The 20282-nt window shown below is 43.7% G+C and overlaps 1 protein-coding gene across 1 annotated transcript in view; it reads left to right on the top strand.

The window, feature by feature from the left end:
- Positions 1-20282, top strand: part of prkdc (protein kinase, DNA-activated, catalytic subunit) — a 122139-nt gene that overhangs the window by 88394 nt on the left and 13463 nt on the right. Inside the window, exons 62-78 of the mRNA XM_080794236.1 lie at positions 508-639; positions 2317-2496; positions 3545-3774; positions 4521-4659; positions 5543-5731; positions 8198-8422; positions 9238-9346; positions 11913-12015; positions 12251-12419; positions 12879-13053; positions 14442-14635; positions 15877-16057; positions 16988-17148; positions 17895-18106; positions 18378-18465; positions 18820-18963; positions 19959-20163. Of these exons, the coding sequence (XP_080650362.1) occupies positions 508-639; positions 2317-2496; positions 3545-3774; positions 4521-4659; positions 5543-5731; positions 8198-8422; positions 9238-9346; positions 11913-12015; positions 12251-12419; positions 12879-13053; positions 14442-14635; positions 15877-16057; positions 16988-17148; positions 17895-18106; positions 18378-18465; positions 18820-18963; positions 19959-20163 (2836 nt within the window). The remainder of the gene's footprint in view (positions 1-507; positions 640-2316; positions 2497-3544; positions 3775-4520; positions 4660-5542; positions 5732-8197; positions 8423-9237; positions 9347-11912; positions 12016-12250; positions 12420-12878; positions 13054-14441; positions 14636-15876; positions 16058-16987; positions 17149-17894; positions 18107-18377; positions 18466-18819; positions 18964-19958; positions 20164-20282) is intronic.

Genomic DNA, 20282 nt, shown 5'->3' on the forward strand with positions numbered 1-20282 from the left:
CGGTGAGTTAGTCACGTCATTTTGTTTATTTGCTGGGATTTGTAAACACTCGCACGGGGAGTGAGAATATCACCAGAGGGCTGCGGAAGGGACTTCCACAGGGCGTCAGAGAGAGACTCGCTGTAAAGCACTCGACCAGGGCCACTTCCCATCTTCCTTCACAGGTGTCGCCAATGACACTGATTAAGGCTCTGTTCCATTTAGTGTGCAGTGGTTCTCAAAACGTTTTAATTTCAAGGACCCCAACCCCCCCCATAACTCTGAGAGTGTACAAATGGACAATTTGATACAATATTATTAGTGATGGTCCCTGCTTCACATCTCTCAGCTCGGGGGGGGGGGGGGGGGGGGGTTCCCATCTCTCTCCGTCTCTCTCTCAGCTAAGAGGTCCTTCATGGGCAGAAAAACGTTGAAGAGCCCTGTTCTATACTCAGCCCAACTCACCCACAGTGTAACTCGGCATTGGTGTGTGTGTGTGTGTGTGTCTGTCTGTGTGTGTGTCCACAGGAAGACAAAGCCGACCAGCGGTTAAAGAACGAGGCCCAGGTCACTCTGTACCGTAGCTACCGAGTGGGAGACTTCCCCGACATCCAGATCCCTCACAGCAGCCTCATCGCCCCGCTGCAGGCCCTGGCCCAGGTTAGTGGTGCAAATAACCTCCTCGACGTCCCCAAAACCAAACTCCGTACGTGGGGTGACAGAGCTTTCGCCTTTGCTGCCCCAACCCTGTGGAATGCACTCCCTATATACACTCGGAGATGCCCCCACCCTGCAAACTTTCAAAACCACCCTCAAGATAAGACCCACCTCTTCAATATTGCCTTCCCTATAGCTAACCCTTTTCACTGTCTTTTAATGTTCTTTAGCTTTTAGTGTTTTTATTCCTTTTCTTTTCTTCTAATAAAGTTGTTTTTATTTTGTTTATTACCTCTGTGAAGCCTCCCCATGTAAAGCGTCTTTGGGTACTCAGAAAAGCGCTATATAAGTTTGAGATATTATTATTATTATTATAGTGGTCCCTCACACAGCAGCCCCATCGCCCCACTGCAGGCCCTGGCCCAGGTTAGCCTGGCAGCATTAGCGCATACCGAGCCATACACTGTACAGGTTGTAACATCTGTGCCCAGAGTCACATTGGTTCCATGCATTTTTTGTTTGCTATGCACCATTTTTCATGTATTTTATTATTTTCTACCAATCCGTTGCGCTATGAAATGTTTCTAATTATCTGCTGGACTATATGCTACAAGAAGCCAGTTGGATACATGGGTTGCTATGGCAACAGTCAGTGATTGTGAAGCCCCGCCCACAGCTCACCTGGGGTTGAGGGGCAATCACAATGTTTGGGCCACCTGGGGGGAGTTTGACTCAGGCAGTGCAGGGTGAAGGAGCAGGGAGACAGACAGGCTGCTGCTGTGGGCAAGAGGAATATTTCCCATGTTCTTGCCATTCTTTCCCTTTTGGATTATTCCCTTGGAGTTGGATTATTCCCTTGAATTTGGATTAGACCTCTGGATTTAGAGAACTTCTTCCTTTCCTGGAGTGTGGATATTGGACATTTGACCAGACTTTTCCGAGGAGTTTAAGAGTGGCCAGAGGAGACTGGCCACACTACTGGTTTGGATTTGTGTTATTTTTGGACACTTGAGTTTAGTTTTGGACACTTTGAGTTTAGTTTGGACAGTGCTACCGTTTGAGAGTTTTATTTAATTTTGATCTGATTAAGTGAACATTATTTGATAGTGCACTTGATTTTCTTTTGATTTAATAAATCACAGTTTAAGCTTATTTGCTGATTTGTTTAGTGATTCTTATTCTGAACTGACCCACCACCTCCCTCATTTTGCTATAATTGGTTTATTTAATTGTCATTATTGTAATCGTTATTAGGTGAATACATTATTCGGCCCCATGGGAGCGTTGAGGCGGGCTCCATAGACTCCTGTAATGGCGTTTATCTAATTGAAGCTCAGATGAGGTGATATGAGGTGAGGCACGATGTTAGGAGGTACGGTTATCAGATCAGCGTGTTGATCATGCTAGTGAAAGGTCAGATAGAGCGACGTAAACAGCGTCGGGTTAATACTTCCGGTTCAAGAGCCGCGTCCACAGCGTCCTCTTTTTGTAGTTTTTGCCTGGTACAGGTAAAAGGGGCGCCCAAGAACCTCCTGGCATTTTTAAAAAAAACTTTAAAAAAATATAAAAAAAAAAAACCTTAAAAAGTACGTAATTAATTTGAATTGTTGTTATTGCAATTTACTTCCCGCGTTCGCGCGTCTTACTTATTATTATTCTCCCCCCCCCACCTTTCGGCAGAGAGACGCCATCCTAGCCAAGCAGCTGTTCAGCTCTCTGTTCGCTGGCATCCTGCAGGAGTCGGAGGGCCACCGGGAGGCCGGAGAGAGTCTCCGGATGACGACGGAGCTCCTGGCGGACATGAACGCTTTCCTCAACAAGAGCACCATGTGCTTCCCGCCCTTTGTGGCCTGTGTGCAGGTTGGAATCATCAAAAGTAGCATTTCTTGTATTTATGTAGTATTATGGAATTCTTCTACAAATATAGCTCACGATCATTTTTAACCACTTAGCCATCTATATGTTCGCTAAAACAATAACAGCAGGTCTATTACTCACAGCGTGTCACTTCATGCCTCACTGTACAAGTTTTTACATCCGCTATTTCTTTTTTAATGTTTGAAAAATATTACAGTTTTGTTTTGATTTATTTTGAAGATATTATTTATTACGACAGGAAAGGGGGAGAGAGATGGGGGGCGGGGGACAAGTGGCAAAGATTGTCTGGATCAGGACTCGAACCCGCGACACGCCGTCATGCTGGATTACCGGGCCTGTTTTTGAACATTTTTGAATGATTTTTAATACAAATCTTTGCTTCTGGGAACCCCTTTTGGTGTTGGCATTATGTTATGCTTTAGCTATTGAAAAATAGCAGATCTAACAAGCTCATATAGGTCTTGTATATGTCTGCTATTTTTGAAAAAATAACGACTGACATAAACATAGCTTTTTTTAGAAAACTGTCAGGATGTATTAGACATTTTAAGAATCTGATCTCAGGTCAAAATGGGCTAAAATCTAAAATTCTAAATGTGTCGTAAAAATCATCATCATCATCATCATCATTTATTTAACTCGCGACCATGATCACATGGTTTGGAGCACAGATTCATAAAAGTATACAATCGAAAGTAAACAATACATTACAGATTAAACGATATACAACATATATCGGAAGGCTTTCCCTATTTGTACAGTGGAAGAACATTTTTCAGAAAAGCACCCAATTCATAGATTACCTTTTGTTTTTCAGATTTTAGTAATGCAATTAATTTAAACATAGAAGGGTGGGTAAAAAAATTAAGTGGCAGGTATTTTTTTCCTGAAATTCATAATGCCAGTATTCTTACATTCCAACAAAACATGATACTCATCTCCAATTCTGGCTTCATTACATAGGTTACAAATCCTCTGACTTCTTTCCAATCCTTTATATCAAACACTCCCATCCCCTGTATAAATCCAGGACATGAGCTACCAGCACAGGGAGCTGCTGCAGCTGCAGCCCTCCGCCATCAGCTCCAGCTGCCTGGCCAGCCTCCAGCAGCCCTCGGGCATCCTGCTCCTGGAGGAGGGCCTTCTGGCCTGCAGCCTGCAGGCCCAGGAGGAGGAGCCGCCGCCCGCCAAGCGGCCTCGGGGAGGAGGACGCAGGGACGCCGTGCCCCCCGAGACGGAGAAATGGATCCATCTCGCCAAGTATGTGCACGACTTAAACTATGTGTCTTTGAACAAGGCGATTGAATGGACTTTTTCCGTGTTCTGTATCCCTTCTCTTGCTGCCCGGAAGAAAGCACCTATAAGGGACAGGTCAAATTTAGTAGGGGTACCCCCGTGGAGGAAATGTATGTGCCCTGATATAAAATACCATCACCCTCCCTCTGAATGAAAAATCCAGTCCCGAGTCCCCACTCATTTTGCATCCTCCCAAGTGACTGTAAGCTCCACAAAGTACACTCTGCGCTGTGACAGGACTAGGTCAGGATGGTCAGGTTGGTGATGACGATCTCTGGTTGAACTGTGAGTCGTTGGCCCACGTCCACCAGCATCTGCCAGTCTCTGGCTGCCTCCAGGTTGCCTCTATATAACTCGGAATGCATGTCCGGGGAGGAAAATAACATGGCCAGGAAACCTGGCCAGTCAGATTTGCTCTGGTCCATAGCATTTGAAGGAGCTAGGTTATGATTACATGCTAGCAGGCTGTCGGACAGAAACCTCTTATCTCCATATTATTTTTTTCTCTCTCCTAAATTAACCCCATGCTTGATCACACCGCAGTGTCACACAACAAGAGCATCAAAAGTATAGCAGATCCACAAGCCCTTTCAGCTTGTAGATCTGCTACTTGAATTAGAATTTGAATCGTGAAAAGTAACCGTTCCGGACATAATATGAGCTTTCCACCCGACATAGACGACATCACGCATTCCTCTGTTTTTTTCCAGGCTGTACAGATCGTTGGAGGATTACGATGTCGTGCGTGGAATCTTCGGCGGAAAGATCGGGACCAAGTCCATAACGCTGAGCGCTCTTCAAGCGGAGGCCAGCAGTGACTTTGCAGAAGCCGTCCGGCTGTACAATGAGGTATTATTGATCAGGCTTTATACAATGAGTATAGAGCATCGCAGTCCCACCCCCTTTCATGACGACGCCAGGCCCAGGAAATGATTCCCAATGCATTTTTCCCATAGACATTTCAAAAGGTATTTATTTAAAGACGGTTACGCCGCGGACAAAGCCAACTCGAGTCGTGACAACTCATGACAACAAACACAATATGTTGGACCAAACAAACAATTACAAAGAAGAAAAACAACAAAAAAGTGTTGTAACCTGCCGTTTTTTTCTTCTTTCTGGGTTGCAAAATCGTGGGTTAAACACATTTATGGGAATTCTGAATGGAGAAATAAACTAAACAGACTTCGGTGTTCTATTGAGCTATAAGGATATCAACCATGGTATAGTTTTGTAGCCAAAACATGTTCAACAATAAAGATAACAAGATAACAACATTTGAGAAAGCATCTTTAACCCATTTTGGGCGGGAACCCCTTTTGGTGTTTTAACTGAGCATTATGTTATACTTTAGCTATTGAAAAATAGCAGATCTACAAGCTCATAGATGAGCTTGTAGGTCTGCTATTTTTGAAAAATCGTGAAAATGTGCCCCAAATCTTTGAATATATATTCTTTCAGGGTTAGAGGGATGTCCGTGTTGGTTCACCTAAGTGACATTTTAACTCACATCTTTGCTTCTCGAGGGTCCCTGGAACAACATATTTTCAGATGGGGGGGTCGGCGGCATATTACATATAATTCTCGGGCTCCTTGACATGAAAATCTTGGAGAACGACTGACATAGAAACGCAGGTTTTTCCAGAATACCGTCATGATTTGGAAGACATTTTGTAGAATCTTTTCTCGGGTCTAAATGGGTTTATAACGTCCTTCCTTGTCGTCGTGTAAGGCTCTGAACACGGAGGAGTGGAGCGACGGGGAGCCCAAAGACTCGGAGAAGGACTTCTGGGAGATGGCGGCCATGGAGGCCTACAGCCACCTGACGGAGTGGCGCTCCCTGCAGTACTGCGCCACCGTCAACATCGACGACAGCAGCCCGCCCAACCTGGAGAACATGTGGGCGGAGCCCATCTACCGGGTATACATACCGCCACACACTTATACCTTTCACAGTTCACATGAATTCACTGCTTCCCCTCTCAACGCCGGTGGAGTCTGTTCCTTGGTCAGCAAAATACCAGTGAAAGCAGGGCCAATGTGCAGAAATACATTTTCCAAATACCTGAACAGTGAATATTCTAAAATGGAAGATGAGCTCAAAAATACATTTGATGAATTAGAATATCTCTATAAAGATGCCTTTCAAAATTCCTGAACATGTTTTATTGTTCCACTATATTTCATAATGTTAGGAGGCAGTTGTCTTTTCTCTTACTGTGCGACAGAACAAAAAACCTGCTTTTAAATCGTTTTTTATATTATTATTTTTTAAAGTAAAGTAAAGTAGGTACTTTCATAATTTAATGTAAAGTAAAGTAACAAATTACTTTTTTAGATAAGTAACGATAACTATAATTCCTTACTTTTTAAAAGTAACTTCCCCCTTGTCTTCATATATGTGTCCTCACCTATGTGACTATGAGTACCAGTAGGGGCAAAAGTGGCGCTGTTGTGCCAGAAACGGAGAGAGAGAGATAGTGTTACACTGTTGCCTGCTAATTACACACAGAGAGAGAGGGAGAGAGGGAGGGGCAGAGGGAGAGGGGAGTTGCACCACTCAGTTCACACGGGTGTGATCTTTTTATCTCCCATTGTAACATCTGTGCCCAGAGTCACTTTGGTTCCATGCATTTTTTGTTTGCTATGCACCATTTTTCATGTATTTTATTATTTCTACCAATCCGTTGCGCTATGAAATGTTTCTAATTATCTGCTGGACTATATGCTACAAGAAGCCAGTTGGATACATGGGTTGCTATGGCAACAGTCAGTGATTGTGAAGCCCCGCCCACAGCTCACCTGGGGTTGATGGGCAATCACAATGTTTGGGCCACCTGGGGAGTTTGACTCAGGCAGTGCAGAGTGGAGGAGCAGGGAGACAGACAGGCTACGGCTGTGGGCAAGAGGAATATTTCCCATGTTCTTGCCATTCTTTCCCTTTTGGATTATTCCCTTGGAGTTGGATTATTCCCTTGAATTTGGATTAGACCTCTGGATTTAGAGAACTTCTTCCTTTCCTGGAGTGTGGATATTGGACATTTGACCAGACTTTCCCAAGGAGTTTAAGAGTGGCCAGAGGAGACTGGCCACACTCTACTGGTTTGGATTTGCGTTATTTTTGGGCACCTGAGTTTAGTTTTGGACACTTTGAGTTTAGTTTGGACAGTGCTACCGTTTGAGAGTTTTATTTAATTTTGTTCTGATTAAGTGAACATTATGTGATAGAGCACTTGATTTTCTTTTGATTTAATAAATCACAGTTTAAGCTTATTTGCCGATTTATTTAGTGATTCTTATTCTGAACTGACCCACCACCTCCCTCATTTTGCTATAATTGGTTTATTTAATTGTCATTATTGTAATCGTTATACCATGGCCTTAGAGGATACGGCCTCACGTTGCAGCGTCCTCACTAGTCTCAACATCGACAGTATAGCCAGGTTGCACCTGGCTTAAAACACGGATCTACAAGCTCAAAACGTGTCAGTGCGGCGCTTTCTGAGCTTGTAGCGGTTTAGCTATTAGTATTTTTGCTATACTTTTAGTGTGACTGTAGTACGACGAAGTAGTGCGTTGATTTATTTTACGCTATGGCTGTCGTTTCGGATGTTTTAGTGTCTGGTCTAGTTTTAGTCTGCTAAATCTACAGTTGATTTAGTCGACTGAAATGTATTTTGGCGGGCCTTGATGCCGTCGTAATTTGCTGAGAATAGCCGATCTACAAGCTCACAACGCGCCGCAGCGCCACACGTTCTGAGCTTGTAGATCCGCTGCGACGTGTTGTGAGCTTGTAGATCTGCTATTTTCAGCATGCAACCAAGTGTAAAATGACCTATACTGGATCTCTTGTCCAGTAGGCCCTTCCTAACATTTGTAGTCTAGTTTTTATTTGTTGATGACTTTAACAGTATATTCAGTCTTAGTTTTAGTCATCATAGTTTCCATTTAGTTTTCGTCAGCGAAGAAAGGTAGTCGACGAACATTTTTCGTCGTAGTGTTCAGGCTCATACATACTCGGTGATAGGTTATCACCGTTTGCTTTCTGTATCCGAAAACTGTGTTTTGAGGGAATTCGTTTGCTTTCTATATCCGAAAACTGTGTTTTGAGGGAATTCGTTTGCTTTCTGTATCCGAAAACTGTGTTTTGAGGGAATTTGTTTGCTTTCTGTATCCGAAAACTGTGTTTTGAGGGAATTCGTTTGCTTTCTGTATCCAAAAAAGTTGAAAAGTGTGAAAAGTTGAAAAGTGTGAAAAGGTGAAAAGTGTGAAAAGTGTGAAAAGTTTGAAAAGTTTAGTCGACGAAATCAACACTGGAGTTGAACCCCAGCTTCTTCTTCTTCTTCTTCTTCTTCTTCTTGGGGCCAACATGGCCGCCGTGTTGCAGGAGATGTACCTGTCGCACATGGTGCGCAGCATGCTGAAGCAGCTGCAGCTGGGCCAGCGCGACCAGGCGCTGCTGAGCTTCGTGGACCGCGCCATGCGCGTGGAGGAGCACAAGGCCCTGCTGGAGAGCCACTACAGCCAGGAGCTCAGCCTGCTCTACATCCTGCAGGAGGACTACGACCGCGCCGGCTACTACGCCGGCCGCGCCATGACGCTCTTCATTCAGGTTAGACCGTTTTAAAACAATCGTGTTTCAGGTCTCACTGCCATGTTTTAAGTTTTACCTTTGAAGAGCCACTGTGCCGACCGCCGACTTGCTTGTCGTGTACATCCACTTTAAAACGGTGTAACCGCTTGTCGTAGTGTTCAAAAAGACTTTGAGACGTAAAGTGGCAACATTCTTTAATGGTTATTAGCAGTTGTATCATTTTATAATACACTATAGTATGACTTTGTGACCTTTAAGTAAAGTGACAAAACGTTGTATAAGATGCTATAGCATATTATTGACGCTTACAAGACATTATTCCATTTAATAAACACATTGGTTATAATGCATTATGACAGACATTACAGCACTTCTCTATGTGCCTTTATAACAACCTAAGTTATAATAGTTATAATGTGCTGTTCCACGGAGCATAATAATGTATTATGATCAGCACTTATACACTTATACATGATTACAAACATTTATAGCACGTGTTATAATGTCTTATAAGCACATTAGAATTCATTATAAAGACGACCTTAATATAAAGTGTTACAGAGTTTTCAACCCTATAGCTCTTCGAACCGCTAGTCGCGGTTTATTTATGCCTCGGGTGGTCGGCGATCCTCCCGCGATGGATTTGGTTAGCCGTTTTCTAACCGGACGTCAATCGCCTGGGGTATTTTTTCCCTTGAAAAAAGGCTCCTAAGGCTCCAATAGCTGGGCACAGCAATGTATTATTTCCAACTAACGTGGGCAGTCAAAGTGTTAAAAACAAAAGCCTCGTTATTTGTGATAAGTGATTTTTATCCTTTCTTCACTGGATGCAGAATTACTCCAGCGTGGACACGTTGCTAAGCCAGAGTCGTCTGAGGATCCTGCAGTCGGTGCAGGCCTTGACCGAGATCCAGGACTTCCTGCAGTTCATCAGAGGAGAGGGTGAGACAGGAAAAAACTACTGTTTATTAGAGGAGAGGGTGAGACAGGAACAAACTACTGTTTATTAGAGGAGAGGGTGAGACAGGAACAAACTACTGTTTATTAGAGGAGAGGGTGAGACAGGAACAAACTACTGTTTATTAGAGGAGAGGGTGAGACAGGAACAAACTACTGTTTATTAGAGGAGAGGGTGAGACAGGAACAAACTACTGTTTATCAGAGGAGAGGGTGAGTGAGACGGGAACAAACTACTGTTTATTAGAGGAGAGGGTGAGACAGGAACAAACTACTGTTTATTAGAGTGTAACATCTGTGCCCAGAGTCACTTTGGTTCCATGCATTTTTTGTTTGCTATGCACCATTTTTCATGTATTTTATTATTTCTACCAATCCGTTGCGCTATGAAATGTTTCTAATTATCTGCTGGACTATATGCTACAAGAAGCCAGTTGGATACATGGGTTGCTATGGCAACAGTCAGTGATTGTGAAGCCCCGCCCACAGCTCACCTGGGGTTGATGGGCAATCACAATGTTTGGGCCACCTGGGGAGTTTGACTCAGGGAGTGCAGAGTGAAGGAGCAGGGAGACAGACAGGCTACGGCTGTGGGCAAGAGGAATATTTCCCATGTTCTTGCCTTTCTTTCCCTTTTGGATTGTTCCCTTGAATTTGGATTATTCCCTTGGATGTGGATTATACCTCTGGATTTAGAGAACTTCTTCCTTTCCTGGAGTGTGGATATTGGATATTTGACCAGACTTTCCCAAGGAGTTTAAGAGTGGCCAGAGGAGACTGGCCACACTCTACTGGTTTGGATTTGCGTTATTTTTGGACACTTTGAGTTTAGTTTGGACAGTGCTACCGTTTGAGAGTTTTATTTAATTTTGTTCTGTTTAAGTGGACATTATGTGATAGAGCACTTGATTTTCTTTTGATTTAATAAATCACAGTTTAAGCTTATTTGCCGATTTGTTTAGTGATTCTTATTCTGAACTGACCCACCACCTCCCTCATTTTGCTATAATTGGTTTATTTAATTGTCAGACAGGGACAAACTACTGTTTATTAGAGGAGAGACAGGAACAAACTACTGTATTAGAGGAGAGGGTGAGGGAGACAGGAACAAACTACTGTTTATCAGAGGAGAGGGTGAGGGAGACAGGAACAAACTACTGTTTATCAGAGGAGAGGGTGAGGGAGACAGGAACAAACTACTGTTTATTAGAGCAGAGGGTTAGTGAGACAGGAACAAACTACTGTTTATTAGAGGAGAGGGTGAGTGAGACAGGAACAAACTATTGTTTATTAGAGCAGAGGGTTAGTGAGACAGGAACAAACTACTGTTTATCAGAGGAGAGGGTGAGGGAGACAGGAACAAACTACTGTTTATTAGAGCAGAGGGTTAGTGAGACAGGAACAAACTACTGTTTATTAGAGGAGAGGGTGAGTGAGACAGGAACAAACTACTGTTTATTAGAGGAGAGGGTGAGTGAGACAGGAACAAACTACTGTTTATTAGAGCAGAGGGTTAGTGAGACAGGAACAAACTACTGTTTATTAGAGGAGAGGGTGAGTGAGACAGGAACAAACTACTGTTTATTAGAGGAGAGGGTGAGTGAGACAGGAACAAACTACTGTTTATTAGAGGAGAGGGTTAGTGAGACAGGAACAAACTACTGTTTATTAGAGGAGAGGGTGAGTGAGACAGGAACAAACTACTGTTTATTAGAGGAGTGGGTGAGTGAGACAGGAACAAACTACTGTTTATCAGAGGAGAGGGTGAGTGAGACAGGAACAAACTACTGTTCATCAGAAGAGAGGGTGAGTGAGACAGGAACAAACTACTGTTTATCTGAGGAGAAGGTGAGTGAGACAGGAACAAACTACTGTTCATCAGAAGAGAGGGTGAGTGAGACAGGAACAAACTACTGTTTATCTGAGGAGAAGGTGAGTGAGACAGGAACAAACTACTGTTTATCTGAGGAGAGGGTCAGTGAGACAGGAACAAACTACTGTTTATTAGAGGAGAGGGTCAGTGAGACAGGAACAAACTACTGTTTATTAGAGGAGAGGGTGAGACAGGAACAAACTACTGTTTATCAGAGGAGAGGGTGAGTGAGACAGGAACAAACTAATGTTTATTAGAGGAGAGTGTGAGTGAGACAGGAACAAACTACTGTTTATCAGAGGAGAGGGTGAGTGAGACAGGAACAAACTAATGTTTATTAGAGGAGAGGGTGAGTGAGACAGGAACAAACTACTGTTTATTAGAGGAGAGGGTGAGTGAGACAGGAACAAACTACTGTTTATCAGAGGAGAGGGTGAGTGAGACAGGAAAAAACTACTGTTTATTAGAGGAGAGGGTGAGTGAGACAGGAAAAAACTACTGTTTATTAGAGGAGAGGGTTAGTGAGACAGGAACAAACTACTGTTTATCAGAGGAGAGGGTGAGACAGGTACAAACTACTGTTTATCAGAGGAGAGGGTGAGTGAGACAGGAACAAACTACACTGGGTGAGTGAGACAGGTGTGATTTATACTATATCTTCTGTGTTTGTCCAAACAGTGTCGGTGAATTCTCTGAAGGGTCTCATCAGATTATGGACTGACCGCTACCCTGATGCTAAAGCGGACCCTCTGAATGTATGGGATGACATCATCACCTCTAGGTAAGATCCCCCCGCCACCGAGTGGCGCGCTACGAGCTTGTAGGTCTGCTATTTATTTTTAATCGAAGAACGACTGACCTAGAAACATGACATAGAAGGCATTTTTTAGAATATGATCTCAGGTCAAAATGGGTTATGTGAAGGTGGGGGGCCGCATGTGGCCCATCATGATTAGATATTCTTTGCCCAGTGTTATATAACCGTACACGTCTTTGCGTCGCCGTGTGCTCCCCAGATGCTTCTTCCTGGACCAGATCAAGGAGAAGCTGGCCGGCCGCCACCACCATGCTCCCATGGAGGTGGACTCCGTGTCGGAGGAGACGTCGGGCGGAGACGTCGACGCGTTGGTCAGCGACTGCAAGTTCAACATGAAGCTCACCATGGCCGACAGCGCCTGGAAGCAGGTATACTGGGCTCTTTTTCGAATGATTGTTTTTTACAAGCTCGTCGTGTTACATAATGTGGCAGTGGATCAGGGGGTAGAGCGGCCGGTTCGAGCCCTGTGGGCTCCCCCCAGAGTTGGTGTCGAATAATAAGCGTCATTGAGCGAGACACTGAACCCCTAATTGCTCCTGATGTGCAGGTTGGTGCCTTGCCGTGCGTGGTTTCCTTCGCCATCGGTGTATGAATGAGTGTGTGTGTGTGTGTGTGTGTGTGTGTGTGAATGTAATGCACAATCTATGTAAAGCACGTTGGATAACAGCTATATAAATGCACCATTTTACAGATGAGATGCGTTCCATGTGTGACGTCGGGCATAGATAACCGACTCATAGACAGACAATAAAAAGTGAAAATAAAACGTGTCTCACATCGCGACCGTTTTTTGCACGTTTTTTTTCCCTCTCTCTTTTTACAAACAGAGTAACTTCCCCGTTGCCACCAAGCTCTTGAAGGAGCTCCACAGAGATGCCAAAATGCAGAGAGGTCGTCTGAGATGCTGGGTGCACAGCTTCAGCCGCTTCAGCAACAAGCGCAGCCTGGCCCAGGGCCCCGTGGAGCAGATCGGCTCCATGCTCAAGACCATCCCACTGCTGGGTAAGTAGAGTCTCACGTAGCCAGCCAGGGGGACACAGTTAGCGTGTGGGGGTCTACTGGAACATCCAGATCAAGGTTATAATAGTTAACTAAAACTAGAATTAAAAAAACATTTTAGTTAACTGAAACTAATACAATTTTTTAAAGAAATTAAAAAACAATAACTAAACTGAAACTGTATTGTGTGTCCTCAAAACTAACTGAAATGATAGACAAAATACCCTTATTTTTTATCAATATTTATATGCCTCTCGGATATTTATAATATAATCATTTCTCCAACAAGTTTTACGGCAGTTTTCAGCACCGTACAGCAACGAAAAAAACTAAAACAAAACTAAAACTAAGCATTTTCACCAAAATAAAAACTAGCAAACCCGCTCTAAAAACTAACTGAATTAGAAAATAATATGTCAAAACTAACTAAAACTAAACTATAATGAAAAAACCCAAACTATTATAACCTTGATCCAGACCCCCAGGAACATGCAAGCCTTCCCGCGTCCGAAACGGTCGAGAATTACTGTTGCCGTTTTGCAGCTTTCCGCGCTCGGACACACACATACGTACGTACGTATAGGGACACGCATACATAGGGACACACATAGCTGCGTAATGGAGCGGTGGCGCCGCTTAAAAACATCTACAGAGGCTGCCTGTCGAAGGTCGTTACCACAGGTCGTTTCGAGGAAGCAATATCTGATTGGTTGAAACGGCCTTCTAGCCGTGGATTAAACCGCCGCCTAATTAAAACAAAGAATTCAGCCGCTCTGTTCTCCCAGAGCGCTAGCAAACTCGGTGGCTAGGCTATAGCTAGTTTCTTGGGACATTTGTGGTCGTAGTGACTACATCTGTCATTAAAAATATATATTCTTTCAGCGTCTTTCTTAGTTTTGAGGGTAACTGTTGTGTAATTGCAATATCACACTCGAGGGTGTGGTTTAACGTGATTATTGCCACTTCAGTGATGCTTGCGGAACTCGACTTCGTCTCGTTCCTTACCACATCACTGTCGTGGCAATAATAATCACGTCAACCCACACCCTCTCGTGTAATATTGGTGTTAACATTACGTTATGCTTTAGCTATTGAAAAATAGCAGATCTACAAGCTCATAGCGCGCCACTCGAGCTTGTAGGTCTGCTATTTTTGAAAAAAACGAAGAACGACTGACATAGAAACATAGCTTTTTCAGAAAACTGTCAGGATGTAGAAGACATTTTTAGAAACTGATCTCAGGTCAGAAGTGCAGAATCTTTGCTATAATGTTTTGTTCCAAAGATGTTTATCAGCCATCTCTCTCCGTCTCTCTCTCTCTCTCTCTCTCTCTCTCTCTCTCTCTCTCTCTCTCTCTCTCTCTCTCTCTCTCTCTCTCTCTCTCTCCTCAGAGGACGTGGCGTCGGAGTGCTCCTCGGCCTCCTCCAAGGTGTTCCGCGCCCAGCAGAGCCTCCTGGGCGCGTCGTACGACATCCTGGCGTCGGCGCTGGGCCGGAGCCCGTCCGCCCTGGAGGCCGCCGGGCGCGACAAGGCGGACAAGGTCCTGCTGCTGGCCGGGTGCCCGTCCACGTGCACCAACGCTAAGGTACTACCATAGCACTGAGAAAACTGTTGCGCCTTTCTTCGTCCTTTTTTCAAACTTGACTACGGTAGCGGTGGTCTCAGTGCTACCTATAAGGAAAAAGTTATATTCAAAAAGTGATTGTATAAGTCTGTCAACATGTGATGTATGCAATATTCTTGTTTCTTATATAACTGTAATTTTGTATATCCTTTCTGTAATGTCCACGCCCACAATCTGGTGATGTCACCAATTAGTAATTCTCAGCACCTGAGCTGTATTGTTTTGGAGCTCTTTAAGAGTAAGTGCTTTTTTAATTGCACCACGAGCACAGAGCACCATAAGAGCATGATAAAATAAAATAAAAAAGTGTCAGTCTAAGGAGTTTTACTTCTAGTTTCTATACGGTGAGGGAGTCTTTTCCTGTCAAGGTACTACCATACCCATCTTTGCGCCCGATCCCATTCCGATCATTTGAAATGTTGCGATTAGACCAGTGTTGATTTCGTCGACTAAAACTATGACGAAGAATGTTCGTTGCGACTACCTTTTTTCACTGGCGAAAACTAAATGGAAACTAAATGAAAACTAAGCTATGGTGACTAAAACTAAGACTAAATATACTGACAATTCTTTCAACAAATAAAAACTAGACTGAAAAAAAAAAAAATCTTATGATATTTAGTCGACTAAAACTAGACTAAACACTAAGACACTCCTGGTGACTAAAATGTGACTAAAACTAAAGGAAAACTATTCTTTCTTTTCAAAATCTTTTTATTTTCGTTTTATAACAGTATGGGTGTCAAGTCACAGATTCATAGAAAAAAATATATATATATCAGATTTTAGTATCAGTGACTGGGGTAAACAAACGTACTGTATGATCGTGGGCAGACATAATGAAAAGACTGTTATTATGCAAAACATGGCCCAAAGGAAAACTATTCAAAAGGCTATGACTAAAACTAAAATAAAAATAAATCGCTGCCAAAAACAACACTGGATTAGACGACTATTATGTAATGATCGTGACGACACCCCCGTACCACCGTCGACAGGAGGCGGAGGTGAAGCTGCAGCTGCAGCTTATTATGTAGCTTATTAAGCAGCTTATTATGCAGCTGCAGCTTATTATGTAATAATCGTGACACCGTCGACAGGAGGCGGAGGTGAAGCTGCAGCTGCAGCTTATTATGTAGCTTATTGAGCAGCTTATTATGCAGCTGCAGCTTATTATGTAATAATCGTGACACCGTCGACAGGAGGCGGAGGTGAAGCTGCATCTGCAGGCGTTGAGGCTGCTGAGGGAGGGAGCGCGGAAGGCCGACGAGGAGCTCCAGTCCTACGGCCGGGAGGCTGTGGACGGCAGCGTCACCGACTCACACATGGCCCTGGCCGGGTTCTGTGACCGGCGGCTGAGGGCCGAGGAGCAGTCCAGCACCAGTGAGTTATATAGTTCTGTCTGTCTGTCTGTGAGGCACCATTGAGTTCATATCATCCTCTCACACACAAATTCACTGAAAGTCTTGTCTGTCTGTCTGTCTGTGAGTCACCAGTGAGTTTAGTTCACCTACCTCTCTCCCACGCAACTTCACTCAATGTTCTGTCTGTCTGTCTGTCTGTCTGTCTGTGAGTCACCAGTGAGTTCATATCATCCTCTCACACACAACTTCACTGAACGTCTTGTCTGTCTGTCTGTCTGTCTGTCTGTCTGTCTGTCACCACTGGTGTGAAAAAAAAACTAGTGTGAAGTGAGGGGCACTCTTATCATCATACATAATCACAATCACAATCCTCACTTTTCTAGCGCCCTTCAAAAAATATTAAGTAAAACATGCTTATAACCCTAGAACACTAAAACCCAACTTTTGACACACTAAACTATATTTGTATATTTGATATTTTCCAGTGCAGGGTTATTGTTAAGGGGGTTTCACCTACGTGATGTAAGTTTTTCATCACCTACATGACTGCCTGTCTAAATATGTCCCAAACCGCCCCCTAAGGTCTTCCACTGCTGGCCTGCTCGCTTTGCCTAAGAAAATGGCAACTAAAAAACACGTGGAAGCAGCTTTTTGCTTCTACGGGCCGACGGCGTGGAACAAACTCACACTGTACCTTCGACAGGCAGCCTCTGTAGACATTCTTAGACGTCTTGAGCACAGCTCAAGACCCACTTCTACACTCTTGCTTCTAATTGGTCTTTTATTTTTTTGTTATTCATGTCCTCACTGTATTACTGTATTGCTTGTTTTTTAATGTATTTGCCTTGCTTTTCTTTTTTTTTCTACATTGCTCTGTAACTCACTTTGAGCTGCATTTCATGTCATGAAAGGTGCTATACAAATAAAGTGTTGTTATTATTATTAACAGTCAGCGAGGACCCAGAGCTGCTGACCCTGCCCGTCCACGTGGTCCTCAGCCTGCTGAAGGCCCTCCGGATGAACGGCGAGGAGGCTCGCCTGCAGTTCCCTCGCCTGCTGCAGATCATCGAGATCTACCCCTCGGAGACGCTGGACCTCATGGCCAAAGAGGTTATTATAATAATAATGAATTGCATTTTTATAGCGCTTTTCCAAGTGCTTTACAATGGTTCATGCATTCATACATCTACTCATGGCTTTGAGTGTGAACACCCCGGACAGTTCTTTTTGAGTGGTGCAACCACTCCAAGGAACAGCAATGTCCGTGTTGGTTCACCTATATGTGTCCGCCTATGTGACGTTAATGAGCACTAGTAGGACTATTAGTACCAGTAGGGGCGCAGTATTTTCTGCATGCAAATGAGTGTAAAACTTCCAGATGAAAATATAATATGACTAAACCTAATTGGAATATATGTGACCAGATTTGATTTTTTTTCTCCAAAATGAGTTAATAGCACAGGCAGACTCTTCACATACTAGAGCATGTCTGAAATAAGTGTCAGAGCTGAAATCGACATGTAAATATGAAATAAATGCCCAAACATGTAGCTATAGGTGTAACGTTAGAGACCACAGAAGTGAACCTTTCAAGCCTGTTTTCTCAACTCGCCGTTTTCTGCTAGACATTACTCCATAAGCCATATCTCCAAAACTGGTGGGTCAAACTGAACAACCAATATGTCAATTTGAAGCTATGATTCCCTGTTTTCATGTGACATGAAAAAACTCAAATTAAAAAGAATCCAATGGCAGTCTCTGAGTCAAATTTGGTCACATATGACTAAAACTGAATCAGAATGTGCCGTCCAAAAAAATCAACACTTTTCTCTTCTTGTGCGCGCCAACAACAACAGATGAGGTCAGTTCCCTGCTGGCTGCTCATTGGCTGGATCAGTCAGATGATGTCGCTGCTGGACAAGCCGGAGGCGGCGGCAGTGCAGCATTCCCTCCAGCAGGTGGCAGAGTGTTACCCTCAGGCTCTGGTGTACGCTCACATGATCAGCGGAGAGAACTACAGCTTCCAGGACTCCGCCACGGGACACCAGCAGAGGGAGTTCTACAACAGGTATATTAACCTTAGAGTATACAGTGTATTAAGTCATTTTGGACTGAGGTCGATAAAAAACATTTTCCTGATAAACCTGTTTCTATGTCAGTGGAGCTCATAGCGTGCCACTCGGTGGCGCCCTATGAGCTCCACTGAGCACTGAGCTCCAACTTGTAGGTCTGCTATTTTTGAAAAATCGTAAAAAATGTGTCGCAAATCATTGAATATATATTCTTTCAAAGTGAATGTTTTTTTAACTAAACGGATTAATATAATGGTTGGTCCACAGACTGACGTCGCTGCTGGACAAGGGTGGAGCCCATAAGAGCTTTGTTAGTGCTCTGCAGCAGCTGACCAGCCCTGACCTGCTGTTCAAGGTAAATCCATAGCATGATCATTCACCACATTTTCAGTTTAACCCATCATGACGGTTTTCTGGAAAAACCTCATGTTTCTGTGTCGGTTGGCTCTCAAATATTTCATGTCAAGGACCCCCAAAAATGATATATGTAATTGGCCACCGACCCCCCCCCCCCCCCCAGAAGCAAAGATTTGAGTCATATTTTCACAAATTTTCAAAAATACCAGATCTACAAGTTCACAGCGCGGCACTCGGTGCCGCGCTATGAGCTTGTAGATCTGCTATTTGTCAACAGCTAAAGCATAACATAATAGTTAAAACGCCAAAAAACACCTGTTCTCGTGGTCCACGTGGCTGTCTGTTCCAACAGGACTGGTGGGACGACGTGAAGAACGAGATGGGAAACCCCGCGTTCGGCAAGAAGAGGATGGCCGTCCTGTACGACGAGATGCGCTCCTGCCTGGGGAACCCCAAAGCGCAGGGCTTTGGACCCTTCCGCAGGAAGTTCATCCAGGTCGGGTCTCTGGGGTCTCGCATTACAATTTACAGTATAGTAGGCCTTTAGCAGACTTACTTACAGTTCAGTGCCACCGATATTGTCTCGAATCCTTTTTAGTTCCGAAATCAACCAGCAGGTGGAGCAGTTTAGTATGTTTTTAATAATAGGCCTAAACCCTGCACTCTAATAAGCTGTGATCCAGCCCTATTGAATATAATATATAGTATAGGAAGTATTAAGGGAGAAGTCGAAATTTAAATAGGAGGAAATTGAGGAAATGTATGTGCCCTGATATAAAATACCAATACCCTCCCTGTGAATCAAAATAGAAATCCTCCTTTTAGAGCTTGTAGATCTGCTACTTTTGCTATTTCAGAATTCCTGGAGATGTGAGGTTTCAACTTTGCACCCGACAGAGACGATTTATGTATACCGCACAAACTTCCAGAAATTCAGCTCTTGTGTTCTGCTTTGTACGGTTTTTGGACTCCAAACTAGATTTTTTTTTTTATAAACAGACTTAAAAAAACAGAACCGGCAAGCAGCTCAGCTAGAGGTTTAAAAGCACCATTTGGGGACTGATAAATAAAATAATAATGATAAATCTATACCTTCAAATAACCCAGCAGGGAGACCAATTAAATACCGTGCTGTATTTAACTAGAAAGATACCTTAAAAAATGATTTGGAGGCAGATGAAATAAAGTTCGGAGAAAGTTTAAGGTTTAACCATTATTTTAGTAGGTATAAAGTCAATTTACATAGAGAATGTGCTTCATGGTTCAGAATATTATAGTATAATCCATCAATATAATTTAGATTAATCCGGTTAATTAAACCGGCCTGGATCAAAGTTCAGGAGGATATGGGACATTGACCACTGGGCATTAGTTTGTAAACAGATAATACATTTTAATCTAACAGGGACCCTAAAGCAAATTAGAAAATTATTGTTTTTATCGCCACGTTCTCGGGCACTCATCTCTCGTAACCTCTTAACATTGAACCAGAAATTTGCCGGCAACGTGGAGAAGCTGTTCGGCTCTCAGGGCGCCAAGCTGGTGGAGAAGAAGACGGACAAGAGCTTCATGAAGCAGGTGGACGAGCTGATGTCGGCCATCCGCGAGGCCCAGGGCGACCCCGGGAACCTCAAGGAGTACTCCCCCTGGCTGAGTGGCTTCAAGGCCGACCCCCTGCACGCTCTGGAGGTCCCAGGTAAGACGGAGGAGTTGCCCATATACCCGAGGCGGGGGTTGGCGAAAGGGCCTTTCTGTGTGGAGTTTGCATGTTCTCCCCGTGTCCCCTAGGGTAGGTATACCCTCACAAAAAACATG

This window comes from Protomyctophum bolini (assembly GCF_963924005.1).
Source record: "Protomyctophum bolini genome assembly, chromosome: 21".
In the NCBI taxonomy this organism is placed as follows: Eukaryota; Metazoa; Chordata; class Actinopteri; order Myctophiformes; family Myctophidae; genus Protomyctophum; species Protomyctophum bolini.